Below are 17139 nucleotides of genomic sequence, written 5' to 3' on the forward strand. Positions count from 1 at the left end.
CTTCCCCCCTCCCACCCCCTCACTTCCCCCCTCCCTCCCCCTCTCCTTCCCCCCTCCCTCCCCCTCTCCTTCCCCCCCACACCCCTCCCTCCCACCCTCTCTCCTCTCCCTCCCACCCTCTCTCCTCTCCCTCGCACCCTCTCTCCTCTCCCTCCCTCCCTCCTCTCCCTCTCCTCCCCCCCACCCTCCCTCACTCCTCTCCCCCCCCACCCTCCCTCTCTCCTCTCCCTCCCACCCTCTCCTCCCCCTCCCTCTCCTCCCCCTCCCTCTCCATGCCCCCCTCCCTCCTCCCCCTCCATCCTCTCCTTCCCTCCTCCCGCCTCGCCTTCCCCCCTCCCTCCTCTCTTCCCCACTCCTCCTCTCCTTCCCCCTCCCCTCCCCCTCCTTCTCTCCTTCCCCCTCCCCTCCTTCTCTCCTTCCCCCTCCCCTCCCCCTCCTTCCCCCTCCACCCTCCCCTCCCTCCCGCCAACTTCCCCCTCCCTCCCCCTCTCCCTCCCTCCCGCCAACTTCCCCCTCCCTCCCCCCCACACTTCCCCCTCCCTCCCTCCCCCCACTTCCCCCTCCCTCCCTCCCTCCCCCCACTTCCCCCTCCCTCCCCCTCCCCCCACTTCCCCCTCCCTCCCCCTCCCCCCACTTCCCCCTCCCTCCCTCCCCCCACTTCCCCCTCCCTCCCTCCCCCCACTTCTCCCTCCCTCCCTCCCCCCACTTCTCCCTCCCTCCCTCCCCCCACTTCTCCCTCCCTCCCTCCCTCCACTTCCCCCTCCCTCCCTCCCCCCACTTCTCCCTCCCTCCCTCCCCCCACTTCTCCCTCCCTCCCTCCCTCCCCCCACTTCTCCCTCCCCCCACTTCCCCCTCCCTCCCCCCGCTTCCCCCTCCCTCCCTCCCCCCACTTCCCCCTCCCCCCGCTTCTCCCTCCCCCCGCTTCCCCCTCCCTCCACTTCCCCCTCCCTCCACTTCCCCCTCCCTCCCTCCCCCCACTTCCCCCTCCCTCCCTCCCCCCACTTCCCCCTCCCTCCCTCCCCCCACTTCCCCCTCCCTCCCCCCACTTCCCCCTCCCTCCCCCCCCCCACTTCCCCCTCCCTCCCCCCACTTCCCCTCCCTCCCTCCCCCCACTTCCCCTCCCTCCCTCCCCCCACTTCCCCCTCCCTCCCTCCCCCCACTTCCCCCTCCCTCCCTCCCCCCACTTCCCCCTCCCTCCCTCCCCCCACTTCTCCCTCCCTCCCTCCCTCCCCCCACTTCTCCCTCCCCCCCTCCCCCCCACTTCTCCCTCCCCCCCACTTCTCCCTCCCCCCACTTCCCCCTCCCTCCCTCCCCCCGCTTCTCCCTCCCCCCGCTTCTCCCTCCCCCCACTTCCCCCTCCCTCCCTCCCCCCACTTCCCCCTCCCTCCCTCCCTCCCCCCACTTCCCCCTCCCTCCCTCCTCCCCCCACTTCCCCTCCCTCCCTCCCCCCACTTCCCCCTCCCTCCCTCCCTCCCCCCACTTCCCCCTCCCTCCCCCCGCTTCCCCCTCCCTCCCTCCCTCCCCCGCTTCCCCCTCCCTCCCTCCCCCCACTTCCCCCTCCCTCCCCCCACTTCCCCCTCCCTCCCTCCCCCCACTTCCCCCTCCCTCCCCCCCCCCACTTCCCCCTCCCTCCCCCCACTTCCCCTCCCTCCCTCCCCCCACTTCCCCTCCCTCCCTCCCCCCACTTCCCCCTCCCTCCCTCCCCCCACTTCCCCCTCCCTCCCTCCCCCCACTTCTCCCTCCCTCCCTCCCTCCCTCCCCCCACTTCTCCCTCCCCCCCTCCCCCCCACTTCTCCCTCCCCCCCACTTCTCCCTCCCCCCACTTCCCCCTCCCTCCCTCCCCCCGCTTCTCCCTCCCCCCGCTTCTCCCTCCCCCCACTTCCCCCTCCCTCCCTCCCCCCACTTCCCCCTCCCTCCCTCCCTCCCCCCACTTCCCCCTCCCTCCCTCCCTCCCCCCACTTCCCCTCCCTCCCTCCCCCCACTTCCCCCTCCCTCCCTCCCTCCCCCCACTTCCCCCTCCCTCCCCCCGCTTCCCCCTCCCTCCCTCCCTCCCCCGCTTCCCCCTCCCTCCCTCCCCCCGCTTCTCCCTCCCTCCCCCCCACTTCCCCCTCCCTCCCTCCCCCCACTTCCCCTCCCTCCCTCCCCCCACTTCCCCCTCCCTCCCTCCCCCCACTTCCCCCTCCCTCCCTCCCCCCACTTCCCCCTCCCTCCCTCCCCCCACTTCCCCTCCCTCCCTCCCCCCCCTTCCCCCTCCCTCCCTCCCCCCCACTTCTCCCTCCCTCCCTCCCCCCACTTCTCCCTCCCTCCCCCCACTTCTCCCTCCCTCCACTTCTCCCTCCCCCCACTTCCCCCTCCCTCCCTCCGCTTCTCCCTCCCCCCGCTTCTCCCTCCCCCCGCTTCTCCCTCCCCCCACTTCCCCCTCCCTCCCTCCCTCCCCCCACTTCTCCCTCCCCCCACTTCCCCCTCCCTCCCTCCCCCCGCTTCTCCCTCCCCCCGCTTCTCCCTCCCCCCGCTTCCCCCTCCCTCCCTCCCCCCACTTCTCCCTCCCCCCGCTTCTCCCTCCCCCCACTTCCCCCTCCCTCCCTCCCCCCACTTCCCCCTCCCTCCCTCCCTCCCCCCACTTCCCCCTCCCTCCCTCCCTCCCCCCACTTCCCCCCTCCCTCCCTCCCTCCCCCCACTTCCCCTCCCTCCCTCCCCCCACTTCCCCCTCCCTCCCTCCCCCCACTTCCCCCTCCCTCCCCCCCCCACTTCCCCCTCCCTCCCCCCACTTCCCCCTCCCTCCCCCCACTTCCCCCTCCCTCCCTCCCCCCACTTCCCCCTCCCTCCCTCCCCCCACTTCCCCCTCCCTCCCTCCCCCCACTTCCCCCTCCCTCCCTCCCCCCACTTCCCCCCTCCCTCCCTCCCCCCACTTCCCCCTCCCTCCCTCCCCCCACTTCCCCCTCCCTCCCTCCCCCCACTTCCCCCTCCCTCCCTCCCCCCACTTCCCCCTCCCTCCCTCCCCCCACTTCCCCCTCCCTCCCTCACCCCACTTCCCCCTCCCTCCCTCACCCCACTTCCCCCTCCCTCCCTCACCCCACTTCCCCCCTCCTGTTCTCTCCTTCCCCCTCTGCTAACCTCCTTCACCTCCCCTCCTCTCCCCTACCCTACCCTGCTTTCTACAACCACTCCCATCCCATCATCTCCCTCCTGTTCCCTCCTCTCTCCGTTGCCATGGTAAGCTGACTCCTCCCCGCGCTATCCCATCATGCTGCCGTCGCCATGGATCAGGGTAATGGAGTCTCTCTTTCCGCCATCTCTCTTTCTCTCTCACTCTCTGTCGGTTTTCCGTTTATTTTGCCCCCGATATTCGAGCCGCTGGGTTCGCACTCATGTCCGCTCTCACCAGGCCCCTGAGCGGCGGTTGAGCCACAGCGGGAAGAACCGGAGTCAAGGCCGGCGGGAAACTTCGACAGCGGCCCCGACGGTGACCGTGGTAAAGCAAAGCTCGGCGTGAAGGCCGCTACGTCCTAATCGACCCCCAAACCCTCTGCTCTCAAAACGCCGTTCCCCCTGCTCCCCCTCCCCACTCGCTTTGCTCCCCCTTTCCACCTTCTGCCCATCCTCCCTCCCTCCCCCACCGACCCGCCCCTCCCCTGCCGCCGAGCGCCCGCCCGCCCCTCCCCTGCCGCCGAGCGCGCGCCCGCCCGCCCGCCCCTCCCCTGCCGCCGAGCGCCCGCCCGACCGCCCGCCCCTCCCCTGCCGCCGAGCGCCCGCCCGCCCGCCCGCCCCTCCCCTGCCGCCGAGCGCGCGCCCGCCCGCCCGCCCGCCCCTCCCCTGCCGCCGAGCGCGCGCCCGCCCGCCCGCCCGCCCGCCCGCCCCTCCCCTGCCGCCGAGCGCGCGCCCGCCCGCCCGCCCCTCCCCTGCCGCCGAGCGCGCGCCCGCCGCCCGCCCGCCCCTCCCCTGCCGCCGAGCGCGCGCCCACCCGCCCGCCCGCCCCTCCCCTGCCGCCGAGCGCGCGCCCCGCCCGCCCGCCCGCCCCTCCCCTGCCGCCGAGCGCCCGCCCGCCCGCCCGCCCCTCCCCTGCCGCCGAGCGCGCGCCCGCCCGCCCCTCCCCTGCTGCCGAGCGCGCGCCCGCCCGCCCGCCCCTCCCCTGCCGCCGAGCGCGCGCCCCGCCCGCCCGCCCGCCCCTCCCCTGCCGCCGAGCGCGCGCCCGCCCGCCCGCCCCTCCCCTGCCGCCGAGCGCCCCGCCCGCCCGCCCGCCCCTCCCCTACCGCCGAGCGCCCGCCCGCCCGCCCGCCCCTCCCCTGCCGCCGAGCGCCCGCCCGCCCGCCCGCCCCTCCCCTGCCGCCGAGCGCGCGCCCGCCCGCCCGCCCGCCCCTCCCCTGCCGCCGAGCGCGCGCCCGCCCCGCCCGCCCCTCCCCTGCCGCCGAGCGCGCGCCCGCCCGCCCGCCCCTCCCCTGCCGCCGAGCGGCGCCCGCCCGCCCGCCCCTCCCCTGCCGCCGAGCGCGCGCCCGCCCGCCCGCCCCTCCCCTGACACCGAGCGCGCGCCCGCCCGCCCGCCCCTCCCCTGCCACCGAGCGCGCGCCCGCCCGCCCGCCCCTCCCCTGCCACCGAGCGCGCGCTCCGCCCGCCCGCCCCTCCCCTGCCACCGAGCGCGCGCCCGCCCGCCCGCCCCTTCCCTGCCACCGAGCGCGCGCCCGCCCCTCCCCTGCCGCCGAGCGCGCACCCGCCCGCCCGCCCCTCCCCTGCCGCCGAGCGCCCGCCCGCCCGCCCGCCCCTCCCCTGCCGCCGAGCGCCCGCCCGCCCGCCCCTCCCCTGCCGCCGAGCGCCCGCCCGCCCGCCCCTCCCCTGCCGCCGAGCGCCCGCCCGCCCGCCCCTCCCCTGCCGCCGAGCGCCCCGCCCGCCCGCCCCTCCCCTGCCGCCGAGCGCCCGCCCCGCCCGCCCCTCCCCTGCCGCCGAGCGCCCGCCCGCCCGCCCCTCCCCTGCCGCCGAGCGCCCGCCCGCCCGCCCCTCCCCTGCCGCCGAGCGCCCGCCCGCCCGCCCCTCCCCTGCCGCCGAGCGCCCGCCCGCCCGCCCCTCCCCTGCCGCCGAGCGCCCGCCCGCCCGCCCCTCCCCTGCCGCCGAGCGCCCGCCCGCCCGCCCCTCCCCTGCCGCCGAGCGCCCGCCCGCCCGCCCCTCCCCTGCCGCAGAGCGCCCGCCCGCCCGCCCCTCCCCTGCCGCCGAGCGCCCGCCCGCCCCTCCCCTGCCGCCGAGCGCCCGCCCGCCCCTCCCCTGCCGCCGAGCGCCCGCCCGCCCCTCCCCTGCCGCCGAGCGCGCGCCCGCCCGCCCGCCCCTCCCCTGCCGCCGAGCGCGCGCCCGCCCCTCCCCTGCCGCCGAGCGCGCGCCCGCCCGCCCGCCCCTCCCCTGCCGCCGAGCGCGCCTGCCCGCCCGCCCACCCCTCCCCTGCCACCGAGCGCGCGCCCGCCCGCCCGCCCCTCCCCAGCCGCCGAGCGCGCGCCCGCCCGCCCGCCCCTCCCCTGCCGCCGAGCGCGCGCGCCGCCCGCCCCTCCCCTGCCGCCGAGCGCGCGCCCGCCCGCCCCTCCCCTGCCGCCGAGCGCGCGCCCGCCCGCCCCTCCCCTGCCGCCGAGCGCGCGCCCGCCCGCCCGCCCCTCCCCTGCCGCCGAGCGCGCGCCCGCCCGCCCGCCCCTCCCCTGCCGCCGAGCGCGCGCCCGCCCGCCCGCCCCTCCCCTGCCGCCGAGCGCGCGCCCGCCCGCCCGCCCCTCCCCTGCCGCCGAGCGCGCGCCCGCCCCGCCCGCCCCTCCCCTGCCGCCGAGCGCGCCCGCCCGCCCGCCCGCCCCTCCCCTGCCGCCGAGCGCGCGCCCGCCCCGCCCGCCCCTCCCCTGACACCGAGCGCGCGCCCGCCCGCCCGCCCCTCCCCTGCCACCGAGCGCGCGCCCGCCCGCCCGCCCCTCCCCTGCCACCGAGCGCGCGCCCGCCCGCCCTCTCCCCTGCCGCCGAGCGCCCGCCCGCCCGCCCCTCCCCTGCCGCCGAGCGCCCGCCCGCCCGCCCCTCCCCTGCCGCCGAGCGCCCGCCCGCCCGCCCCTCCCCTGCTGCCGAGCGCCCGCCCGCCCCTCCCCTGCCGCCGAGCGCCCGCCCACCCACCCACCCCTCCTCAGCCCTCGAGCGCCCGCCCACCCACCCACCCCTCCTCAGCCCTCGAGCGCCCGCCCACCCACCCACCCACCCACCCCTCCCCTGCCCTCGACCTCCCGCCCACCCACCCCTCCCCTGTCCTCGAGCGCCCGCCCACCCACCCACGCACCCACCCCTCCACTGCCCTCGATCGCCCGCCCACCCACCCACCCCTCCCCGGCCCTCGCACGCCCGCCCACCCACCCACCCCTCCCCTGCCCTCGCACGCCCGCCCACCCACCCACCCCTCCCCTGCCCTCGCACGCCCGCCCACCCACCCACCCCTCCCCTGCCCTCGCACGCCCGGCCACCCACCCACTCCTCTCCTGCCCTCGAGCGCCCGCCCACCCACCCACCCCTCCCCTGCCCTCGAGCGCCCGCCCACCCACCCACCCCTCCCCTGCCCTCGAGCGCCCGCCCACCCACCCACCCCTCCCCTGCCCTCGAGCGCCCGCCCACCCACCCACCCCTCCCCTGCCCTCGAGCGCCCGCCCACCCACCCACCCCTCCCCTGCCCTCGAGCGCCCGCCCACCCACCCACCCCTCCCCTGCCCTCGAGCGCCCGCCCACCCACCCACCCCTCCCCTGCCCTCGAGCGCCCGCCCACCCACCCACCCACCCCTGCCCTCGAGCGCCCGCCCACCCACCCACCCCTGCCCTCGAGCGCCCGCCCACCCACCCACCCCTCCCCTCGATTGCCCGCCCACCCACCCACCCCTCCCCTGCCGTCGAGCGCCTGCCCGCCCACCCACCCACCTCTCCCCTGCCGTCGAGCGCCCGCCCGCCCACCCACGCCTCCCCTGCCATCGAGCGAGCTCCCGCCCACCCACCCACCCGTCCCCAGGCGTCGAGCGCCCGCCCACCCACCCACCCGTCCGCTGCCGTCGAGCGCCCGCCCACCCACCCCTCCCCTGCCGTCGAGCGACCGCCCACCCACCCCTCTTCTGCCGTCGAGCGCCCGCCCACCCACCCACCCCTCCCCTGCCGTCGAGCGCCCGCCCACCCACCCACCCCTCCCCTGCCGTCGAGCGCCCGCCCACCCACCCACCCCTCCCCTGCCGTCGAGCGCCCGCCCACCCACCCACCCCTCCCCTGCCGTCGAGCGCCCGCCCACCCACCTACTCCTCCCCTGCCGTCGAGCGCCCGCCCAGCCACCCACCCCTACCCTGCAGTCGAGCGCCCGCCCGCCCGCCCACCCACCCCTCCCCTGCCGTCGAGCGCCCGCCCACCCACCCACCCCTCCCCTGCCGTCGAGCGCCCGCCCACCCACCCACCCACTCTTCCCCTGCCGTCGAGTGCCCGCCCACCCCTCTCCTGCCGTCGAGCGCCCGCCCACCCACTCCTCCTCTGCTGTCCAGCGCCCGCCCACCCCTCCCCTGCCGTCGAGCGCCCTCCCACCCACCCCTCCCCTGCCGTCGAGCGCCCGCCCACCCACCCCTCCCCTGGCCGTCGAGCGCCCGCCCACCCACCCCTCCCCTGCCGTCGAGCGCCCGCCCACCCACCCCTCCCCTGCCGTCGAGCGCCCGCCCACCCACCCCTCCCCTGCCGTCGAGCGCCCGCCCACCCACCCCTCCCCTGCCGTCGAGCGCCCGCCCACCCACCCCTCCCCTGCCGTCGAGCGCCCGCCCACCCACCCCTCCCCTGCCGTCGAGCGCCCGCCCACCCACCCCTCCCCTGCCGTCGAGCGCCCGCCCACCCACCCCTCCCCTGCCGTCGAGCGCCCCGCCCACCCACCCACCCCTCCCCTGCCGTCGAGCGCCCGCCCACCCACCCCTCCCCTGCCGTCGAGCGCCCGCCCACGCACCCCTCCCCTGCCGTCGAGCGCCCGCCCACCCACCCCTCCCCTGCCGTCGAGCGCCCGCCCACCCACCCCTCCCCTGCCGTCGAGCGCCCGCCCACCCACCCCTCCCCTGCCGTCGAGCGCCCGCCCACCCACCCACCCCTCCCCTGCCGTCGAGCGCCCGCCCACCCACCCACCCCTCCCCTGCCGTCGAGCGCCCGCCCACCCACCGACCCACCCCTCCCCTGCCGTCGAGCGCCCGCCCACCCACCCTCCCCTTCTCTGCCGTCGAACGCCGGCCCACCCACCGCTTCACCCCTGCCGTCGAGCGCCCGCCCACCCACCCACTCCTCCGCTGCCGTCGAGCGCCCGCCCACCCACCCGCCCCTCCGCTGCCGTCGAGCGCCCGCCCACCCACCCGCCCCTCCGCTGCCGTCGAGCGCCCGCCCACCCACCCGCCCCTCCCCCGCCGTCGAGCGCCCGCCCACCCACCCGCCCCTCCCCCGCCGTCGAGCGCCCGCCCACCCACCCGCCCCTCCCCTGCGGTCGAGCGCCCGCCCACCCACCCACCCCTCTCCTGCCGTCGAGCGCCCACCCACCCACCCAACCACCCTTCTCCTGCTGTCGAGCACCCACCCACTCCTCCCCTGCCGTCGATCACCCGCCCATCCACCCACCCACCCCTCCCCTGCCGTCGAGCGCCCGCCCACCCACTCACTCCTCCACTGCCGTCGAGCGCCCGGCCACTTCTCCACTGCCGTCGAGCGCCCGCCCACCCGCCCACTCCTCCACAGCCGTCGAGCGCCCGCCCACCCGCCCACCCTTCCACTGCCGTCGAGCGCCCGCCCACCCACTCACCCCTCCACTGCCGTCGAGCGCCCGCCCACCCACCCATGCCCCCACCAGCCCGTCCCTTGCCGTCGAGCGCCCGCCCACCCACCCACCCCTCCCCTACCGTCGAGCGCCCGCCCACCCACCCACCCCTCCCCTGCCGTCGAGCGCCCGCCCTCCCACCCACCCCTCCCCTGCCGTCGAGCGCCCGCCCACCCACCCACCCCTCCCCTGTGGTCGAGCGCCCGCCCACCCACCCACCCACCCCTCCCCTGCCGTCGAGCGCCCGCCCGCCCACCCACCCACCCAGCCCTCCCCTGCCGTCAAGCGCCCGCCCGCCCACCCACCCACTCTTCCCTGCCGTCGAGCGCCCACCCGCCCACCCACCCACCCCTCCCCTGCCGTCGAGCGCCCGCCCACCCCCCCACTCCTTCCTTGCCGTCGAGCGCCTGCCCTCTTACACAACACTCCCCTGCCTTTGAGCGCCCGCACACCCAAATGTTTCTCTGCTACCGTCTAGCGCTTGCCCACCCACGCACCCACTCCTCTCCTGCCGTTGAGCACCTGTCTATCCACCCACTTCTCCCCTGCCGTCGAGCGCCCGCCCACCCACCCACCCCTCTCCTGTCGTCGAGCGCCCGCCCACCCACCCACCCCTCCCCTGCCGTCGAGCGCCCGCCCACCCACCCGCCCCTCCCGTGCCGTCGAGCGCCCGCCCACCCACCCGCCCCTCCCCTGCCGTCGAGTGCCCGCCCACCCACCCGCCCCTCCCCTGCCGTCGAGCGCCCGCCCACCCACCCGCCCCTCCCCTGCCGTCGAGCGCCCGCCCACCCACCCGCCCCTCCCCTGCCGTCGAGCGCCCGCCCACCCACCCGCCCCTCCCCTGCCGTCGAGCGCCCGCCCACCCACCCGCCCCTCCCCTGCCGTCGAGCGCCCGCCCACCCACCCGCCCCTCCCCTGCCGTCGAGCGCCCGCCCACCCACCCGCCCCTCCCCTGCCGTCGAGCGCCCGCCCACCCACCCACCCGCCCCTCCCCTGCCGTCGAGCGCCCGCCCACCCACCCGCCCCTCCCCTGCCGTCGAGCGCCCGCCCACCCACCCGCCCCTCCCCTGCCGTCGAGCGCCCGCCCACCCACCCGCCCCTCCCCTGCCGTCGAGCGCCCGCCCACCCACCCGCCCCTCCCCTGCCGTCGAGCGCCCGCCCACCCACCCGCCCCTCCCCTGCCGTCGAGCGCCCGCCCACCCACCCGCCCCTCCCCTGCCGTCGAGCGCCCCGCCCACCCACCCGCCCCTCCCCTGCCGTCGAGCGCCCCGCCCACCCACCCGCCCCTCCCCTGCCGTCGAGCGCCCGCCCACCCACCCGCCCCTCCCCTGCCGTCGAGCGCCCGCCCACCCACCCGCCCCTCCCCTGCCGTCGAGCGCCCGCCCACCCACCCCTCCCCTGCCGTCGAGCGCCCGCCCACACACCCCCTCCTGCCGTCGAGCGCCCGCCCACCCACCCCTCCCCTGCCGTCGAGCGCCCGCCCACCCACCCCTCCCCTGCCGTCGAGCGCCCGCCCACCCACCCCTCCCCTGCCGTCGAGCGCCCGCCCACCCACCCCTCCCCTGCCGTCGAGCGCCCGCCCACCCACCCCTCCCCTGCCGTCGAGCGCCCGCCCACCCACCCCTCCCCTGCCGTCGAGCGCCCGCCCACCCACCCCTCCCCTGCCCTCGAGCGCCCGCCCACCCACCCACCCCTCCCCTGCTTTCGAGCGCCCGCCCACCCACCCACCCCTCCCCTGCCGTCGAGCGCCCGCCCACCCACCCACCCACCCCTCCCCTGCCGTCGAGCGCCCACCCACCCACCCACCCACCCCTCCCCTGCCGTCGAGCGCCCACCCACCCACCCCACCCCTGCCGTCGAGCGCCCACCCACCCACCCCACCCCTGCCGTCGAGCGCCCACCCACCCACCCCACCCCTGCCGTCGAGCGCCCACCCACCCAACCACCCCTTCCCTGCCGTCGAGCGCCCGCCCACCCACCCCTCCCCTGCCGTCGAGCGCCCGCCCACCCACCCCTCCCCTGCCGTCGAGCGCCCGCCCACCCACCCCTCCCCTGCCATCGAGCGCCCGCCCACCCACCCACCGACCCACCCCTCCCCTGCCGTCGAGCGCCCGCCCACCCACCCACCCCTCCCCTGCCGTCGAGCGCCCGCCCACCCACCCACCCCTCCCCTGCCGTCGAGCGCCCGCCCACCCACCCACCCCTCCCCTGCCGTCGAGCGCCCGCCCACCCACCCACCCCTCCCCTGCCGTCGAGCGCCCGCCCACCCACCCACCCCTCCCCTGCCGTCGAGCGCCCGCCCACCCACCCACCCCTCCCCTGCCGTCGAGCGCCCGCCCACCCACCCACCCCTCCCCTGCCGTCGAGCGCCCGCCCACCCACCCACCCCTCCCCTGCCGTCGAGCGCCCGCCCACCCACCCACCCCTCCCCTGCCGTCGAGCGCCCGCCCACCCACCCACTTCTTCTCTGCCGTCGAGCGCCCGCCCACCCACCCACCCCTCCTCTGCCTTCGAGCGCCCGCCCACCCACCCACCCCTCCTCTGCCGTCGAGCGCCCGCCCACCCACCCACCCCTCCCCTGCCGTCGAGCGCCCGCCCACCCACCCACCCCTCCCCTGCCGTCGAGCGCCCGCCCACCCGCCCGCCCCTCCCCTGCCGTCGAGCGCCCGCCCACCCGCCCCTCCCCTGCCGTCGAGCGCCCGCCCACCCACCCGCCCCTCCCCTGCCGTCGAGCGCCCGCCCACCCACCCGCCCCTCCCCTGCCGTCGAGCGCCTGCCCGCCCGCCCACCCACCCACGTCTCCCCTGCCGTCGAGCGCCCGCCCGCCCACCCATTCCTCCCCTGCCGTCGAGTGCCTGCCCACCCGCCCACCCACTTCTCCCCTGCTGTTGAGTGCCCGCCCGCCCGCCCACCCACCCACCCCTCCCCCGCCTTCGAGCGCCCGCCCACCCACCCGCCCCTCCCCTGCCGTCGAGCGCCCGCCCACCCACCCACCCGCCCCTCCCCTGCCGTCGAGCGCCCGCCCACCCACCCACCCGCCCCTCCTCTGCCGTCGAGCGCCCGCCCTCTTACACAACACTCCCCTGCCGTCAAGCGCCCGCACACCCTCCCGCTCCTCCCCTGCCGTCGAGCGCCCGCACACCCACCCACCCACCCACCCCTCCCCTGCCGTCGAGTGCCCGCCCACCCACCCAACCATCGCTCCACTGCCGTCGAGCGCCCACCCGCCCACCCACCCACCCCTGCCCTGCTGTCGAGCGCCCGCCCACCCACCCACCCACCCCTCCCCTGCCGTCGAGCGCCCGCCCGCCCACCCACCCCTCCCCTGCCGATGAGCGCCCGCCCACCCACCCCTCCCCTGCCGTCGAGCGCCCGCCCACCCACCCCTCCCCTGCCGTCGAGCGCCCGCCCACCCACCCCTCCCCTGCCGTCGAGCACCCGCCCACCCACCCCTCCCCTGCCGTCGAGCGCCCGCCCACCCACCCCTCCCCTGCCGTCGAGCGCCCGCCCACCCACCCACACCTCCCCTGCCGTCGAGCGCCCGCCCACCACTCTCCTTCCGTCGAGCGCCCGCCCACCCACCCACCCATTCCTCCTCTGTTGTCAAGCGCCCGCCCACCCACCCTCCCCTTCTCTGCCGTCGAACGCCGGCCCATCCACCACTTCACCCCTGCCGTCGAGCGCCCGCCCACCCACCCACCCCTCCCCTGCCGTCGAGCGCCCGCCCACCCACCCACCCCTCCCCTGCCGTCGAGCACCCGCCCGCCCGCCCGCCCACCCACCCCTCCCCTGCCGTCGAGCGCCCGCCCACCCACCCACCCCTCCCCTGCCGTCGAGCGCCCGCCCACCCACCCACCCCTCCCCTGCCGTCGAGCGCCCGCCCACCCACCCACCCCTCCCCTGCCGTCGAGCGCCCGCCCACCCACCCACCCCTCCCCTGCCGTCGAGCGCCCGCCCACCCACCCACCCCTCCCCTGCCGTCGAGCGCCCGCCCACCCACCACTTCCCTGCCGTCGAGCGCCCGCCCACCCACCCCTTCCCTGCCGTCGAGCGCCCGCCCACCCACCCACCCACCCCTCCCCTGCCGTCGAGCGCCCACCCACCCACCCACCCACCCCTCCCCTGCCGTCGAGCGCCCACCCACCCACCCACCCACCCCTCCCCTGCCGTCGAGCGCCCACCCACCCACCCCACCCCTGCCGTCGAGCGCCCACCCAACCACCCCTTCCCTGCCGTCGAGCGCCCGCCCACCCACCCCTCCCCTGCCGTCGAGCGCCCGCCCACCCACCCCTCCCCTGCCGTCGAGCGCCCGCCCACCCACCCCTCCCCTGCCGTCGAGCGCCCGCCCACCCCTCCCCTGCCGTCGAGCGCCCGCCCACCCACCCCTCCCCTGCCGTCGAGCGCCCGCCCACCCACCCCTCCCCTGCCGTCGAGCGCCCGCCCACCCACCCCTCCCCTGCCGTCGAGCGCACCGCCCACCCACCCCTCCCCTGCCGTCGAGCGCCCGCCCACCCACCCCTCCCCTGCCGTCGAGCGCCCGCCCACCCACCCCTCCCCTGCCGTCGAGCGCCCGCCCACCCACCCCTCCCCTGCCGTCGAGCGCCCGCCCACCCACCCCTCCCCTGCCGTCGAGCGCCCGCCCACCCACCCCTCCCCTGCCGTCGAGCGCCCGCCCACCCACCCCTCCCCTGCCGTCGAGCGCCCGCCCACCCACCCCTCCCCTGCCGTCGAGCGCCCGCCCACCCACCCCTCCCCTGCCGTCGAGCGCCCGCCCACCCACCCCTCCCCTGCCGTCGAGCGCCCGCCCACCCACCCCTCCCCTGCCGTCGAGCGCCCGCCCACCCACCCCTCCCCTGCCGTCGAGCGCCCGCCCACCCACCCCTCCCCTGCCGTCGGTGCGCCCGCCCACCCACCCACCCCTCCCCTGCCGTCGAGCGCCCGCCCACCCACCCCTCCCCTGCCGTCGAGCGCCCGCCCACCCACCCCTCCCCTGCCGTCGAGCGCCCGCCCACCCACCCCTCCCCTACCGTCGAGCGCCCACCCACCCACCCAACCACCCCTTCCCTGCCGTCGAGCGCCCACCCACCCCTCCCCTGCCGTCGAACGCCCGCCCACCCGCCCACTTCTCCACTGCCGTCGAGCGCCCGCCCACCCGCCCACTCCTCCACGGCCGTCGAGCGCCCGCCCGCCCGCCCACGCCCCCACCCACCTCTCCCCTGCCGTCGAGCGCCCGCCCACCCACCCACCCCTCCCCTGCCGTCGAGCGACCGCCCACCCACCCACCCCTCCCCTGCCGTCGAGCGCCCGCCCACCCACCCACCCACCCCTCCCCTGCCGTCGAGCGCCCGCCCACCCACCCACCCACCCCTCCCCTGCCGTCGAGCGCCCGCCCACCCACCCACCCACCCCTCCCCTGCCGTCGAGCGCCCGCCCACCCACCCCTCCCCTGCCGTCGAGCGCCCGCCCACCCACCCACCCCTCCCCTGCCGTCGAGCGCCCGCCCACCCACCCACCCCTCCCCTGCCGTCGAGCGCCCGCCCACCCACCCACCCACCCCTCCCCTGCCGTCGAGCGCCCACCCACCCACCCACCCACCCCTCCCCTGCCGTCGAGCGCCCACCCACCCACCCCACCCCTGCCGTCGAGCGCCCACCCACCCACCCCACCCCTGCCGTCGAGCGCCCACCCACCCACCCCACCCCTGCCGTCGAGCGCCCACCCACCCAACCACCCCTTCCCTGCCGTCGAGCGCCCGCCCACCCACCCCTCCCCTGCCGTCGAGCGCCCGCCCCACCCACCCCTCCCCTGCCGTCGAGCGCCCGCCCACCCACCCCTCCCCTGCCATCGAGCGCCCGCCCACCCACCCACCGACCCACCCCTCCCCTGCCGTCGAGCGCCCGCCCACCCACCCACCCCTCCCCTGCCGTCGAGCGCCCGCCCACCCACCCACCCCTCCCCTGCCGTCGAGCGCCCGCCCCCCCACCCACCCACCCCTCCCCTGCCGTCGAGCGCCCGCCCACCCACCCACCCCTCCCCTGCCGTCGAGCGCCCGCCCACCCACCCACCCCTCCCCTGCCGTCGAGCGCCCGCCCACCCACCCACCCCTCCCCTGCCGTCGAGCGCCCGCCCACCCACCCACCCCTCCCCTGCCGTCGAGCGCGCCCGCCCACCCACCCACCCCTCCCCTGCCGTCGAGCGCCAGCCCACCCACCCACCCCTCCCTGCCGTCGAGCGCCCCCCGCCCACCCACCCACCCCTCCCCTGCCGTCGAGCGCCCGCCCACCCACCCACCCTCCCCTGCCGTCGAGCGCCCGCCCACCCACCCACCCTCCCCTGCCGTCGAGCGCCCCCCACCCACCCCCCCTCCCCTGCCGTCGAGCGCCCGCCCACCCACCCACCCCTCCCCTGCCGTCGAGCGCCCCGCCCACCCACCCACCCCTCCCCTGCCGTCGAGCGCCCGCCCACCCACCCACCCCTCCCTGCCGTCGAGCGCGCCCGCCCACCCACCCACCCCTCCCCTGCCGTCGAGCGCCCGCCCGCCCACCCACCCACCCCTCCCCTGCCGTCGAGCGCCCGCCCGCCCGCCCACCCACCCACTCCTCCCTGCCGTCGACCGCCCGCCCACCCACCCACCCCTCCCCTGCCGTCGAGCGTCCGCCATCCACCCACTCCTCCCTTTCCGTCGAGCGCCCGCCCAACCACCCACTCCTCTCTTTCCGTCGAGCGCCCGCCCACCCACCCACCCACCCCTCCCCTGCCGTCGAGCGCCCGCCCACCACCCACCCACCCCTCCCCTGCCGTCGAGCGCCCGCCCACCCACCCACCCGCCCCTCCTCTGCCGTCGAGCGCCCGCCCTCTTAACACAACACTCCCCTGCCGTCAAGCGCCCGCACACCCTCCCGCTCCTCCCTGCCGTCGAGCGCGCCCGCACACCCACCCACCCCCCCACCCTCCCCTGCCGTCGAGTGCCCGCCCACCCACCAACCATCGCTCCACTGCCGTCGAGCGCCACAACCCGCCCACCCACCCGCCCCTGCCCTGCTGTCGAGCGCCCGCCCACCCACCCACCCACCCCTCCCCTGCCGTCGAGCGAGCCCCGCCCGCCCACCCACCCCTCCCCTGCCGATGAGCGCCCGCCCACCCCACCCCTCCCCTGCCGTCGAGCGCCCCAGCCCACCCACCCCTCCCCTGCCGTCGAGCGCCCGCCCACCCCCCCCTCCCCTGCCGTCGAGCGCCCGCCCACCCACCCCTCCCCTGCCGTCGAGCGCCCGCCCACCCAACCCTCCCCTGCCGTCGACGCCCGCCCACCCACCCACCCCTCCCCTGCCGTCGAGCGCCCGCCTCCCACTCCACTCCTCCCCTGCCGTCGAGCGCCCGCCCACCCGACCCACCCCTCCCCTGCCGTCGAGCGGCCGCCCACCCACTCACCCCTCCCCTGCCGTCGAGCGCCCGCCCATCCACCCCTCCCCTGCCGTCGAGCGCCCGCCCACCCACCCCCCCTCCCTGCCGTCGAGCGCACGCCACCCACCCACCCCTCCCCTGCCGTCGAGCGCACCCGCCCACCCACCCACCCCTCCCCTGCCGTCGAGCGCCCGCCCACCCACCCACCCCTCCCCTGCCGTCGAGCGCCCGCCCACCCACCCACCCTCCCCTGCCGTCGAGCGCCCGCCCACCCACCCACCCCTCCCCTGCCGTCGAGCGCCCGCCCACCCACCCCACCCTCCCCTGCCGTCGAGCGCCCGCCCACCCACCCACCCTCCCCTGCCGTCGAGCGCCCGCCCACCCACCCACCCCTCCCCTGCCGTCGAGCGCCCGCCCACCCACCCCTTCCCCTGCCGTCGAGCGCCCGCCCCCCACCCACCCACCCCTCCCCTGCCGTCGAGCGCCCGCCCACCCACCACCCACCCCTCCCCTGCCGTCGAGCGCCCCCCACCCACCCACCCACCCCTCCCCTGCCGTCGAGCGCCCGCCCACCCCCCCCACCCCTTCCGTCGAGCGCCCCACGCCAACCCACCCCTTCCCTGCCGTCGAGCGCCCGCCCCACCCACACCCTCCCCTGCCGTCGAGCGCCCGCCCACCCACCCCTCCCCTGCCGTCGAGCGCCCGCCCACCCACCCCTCCCCTGCCGTCGAGCGCCGCCCACCCTCCCCTGCCGTCGAGCGCCCGCCCACCCACCCCTCCCCTGCCGTCGAGCGCCCGCCCACCCACCCCTCCCCTGCCGTCGAGCGCCCGCCCACCCACCCCTCCCCTGCCGTCGAGCGCCCGCCCACCCCCCCCCTCCCCTGCCGTCGAGCGCCCGCCCACCACCCACCCCTCCCCTGCCGTCGAGCGCCCGC

The 17139-nt window shown here is 79.6% G+C and overlaps 1 protein-coding gene and 1 pseudogene across 2 annotated transcripts in view; both read left to right on the plus strand.

Annotated features, from left to right (window-relative positions):
* Positions 1-237: 237 nt before the first annotated feature.
* Positions 238-1627, plus strand: LOC121285606 (annotated as a pseudogene).
* Positions 1628-3241: 1614 nt separating this feature from the next.
* The window catches only part of cbll1 (Cbl proto-oncogene-like 1, E3 ubiquitin protein ligase), a 230182-nt gene continuing 216284 nt past the window's right edge, over positions 3242-17139 (plus strand). Inside the window, exon 1 of one of the 2 annotated variants that reach the window (XM_041201851.1) lies at positions 3242-3268. In XM_041201851.1, the coding sequence (XP_041057785.1) occupies positions 3259-3268 (10 nt within the window). In that variant the 5' untranslated portion in view covers positions 3242-3258. Of the gene's footprint in view, positions 3269-3301; positions 3473-17139 lie in introns of those variants that run through there. The other variant, XM_041201852.1, reaches the window with a different exon arrangement.

Source organism: Carcharodon carcharias, chromosome 13 (genome assembly GCF_017639515.1).
Source record: "Carcharodon carcharias isolate sCarCar2 chromosome 13, sCarCar2.pri, whole genome shotgun sequence".
Lineage (NCBI taxonomy): Eukaryota > Metazoa > Chordata > Chondrichthyes > Lamniformes > Lamnidae > Carcharodon > Carcharodon carcharias.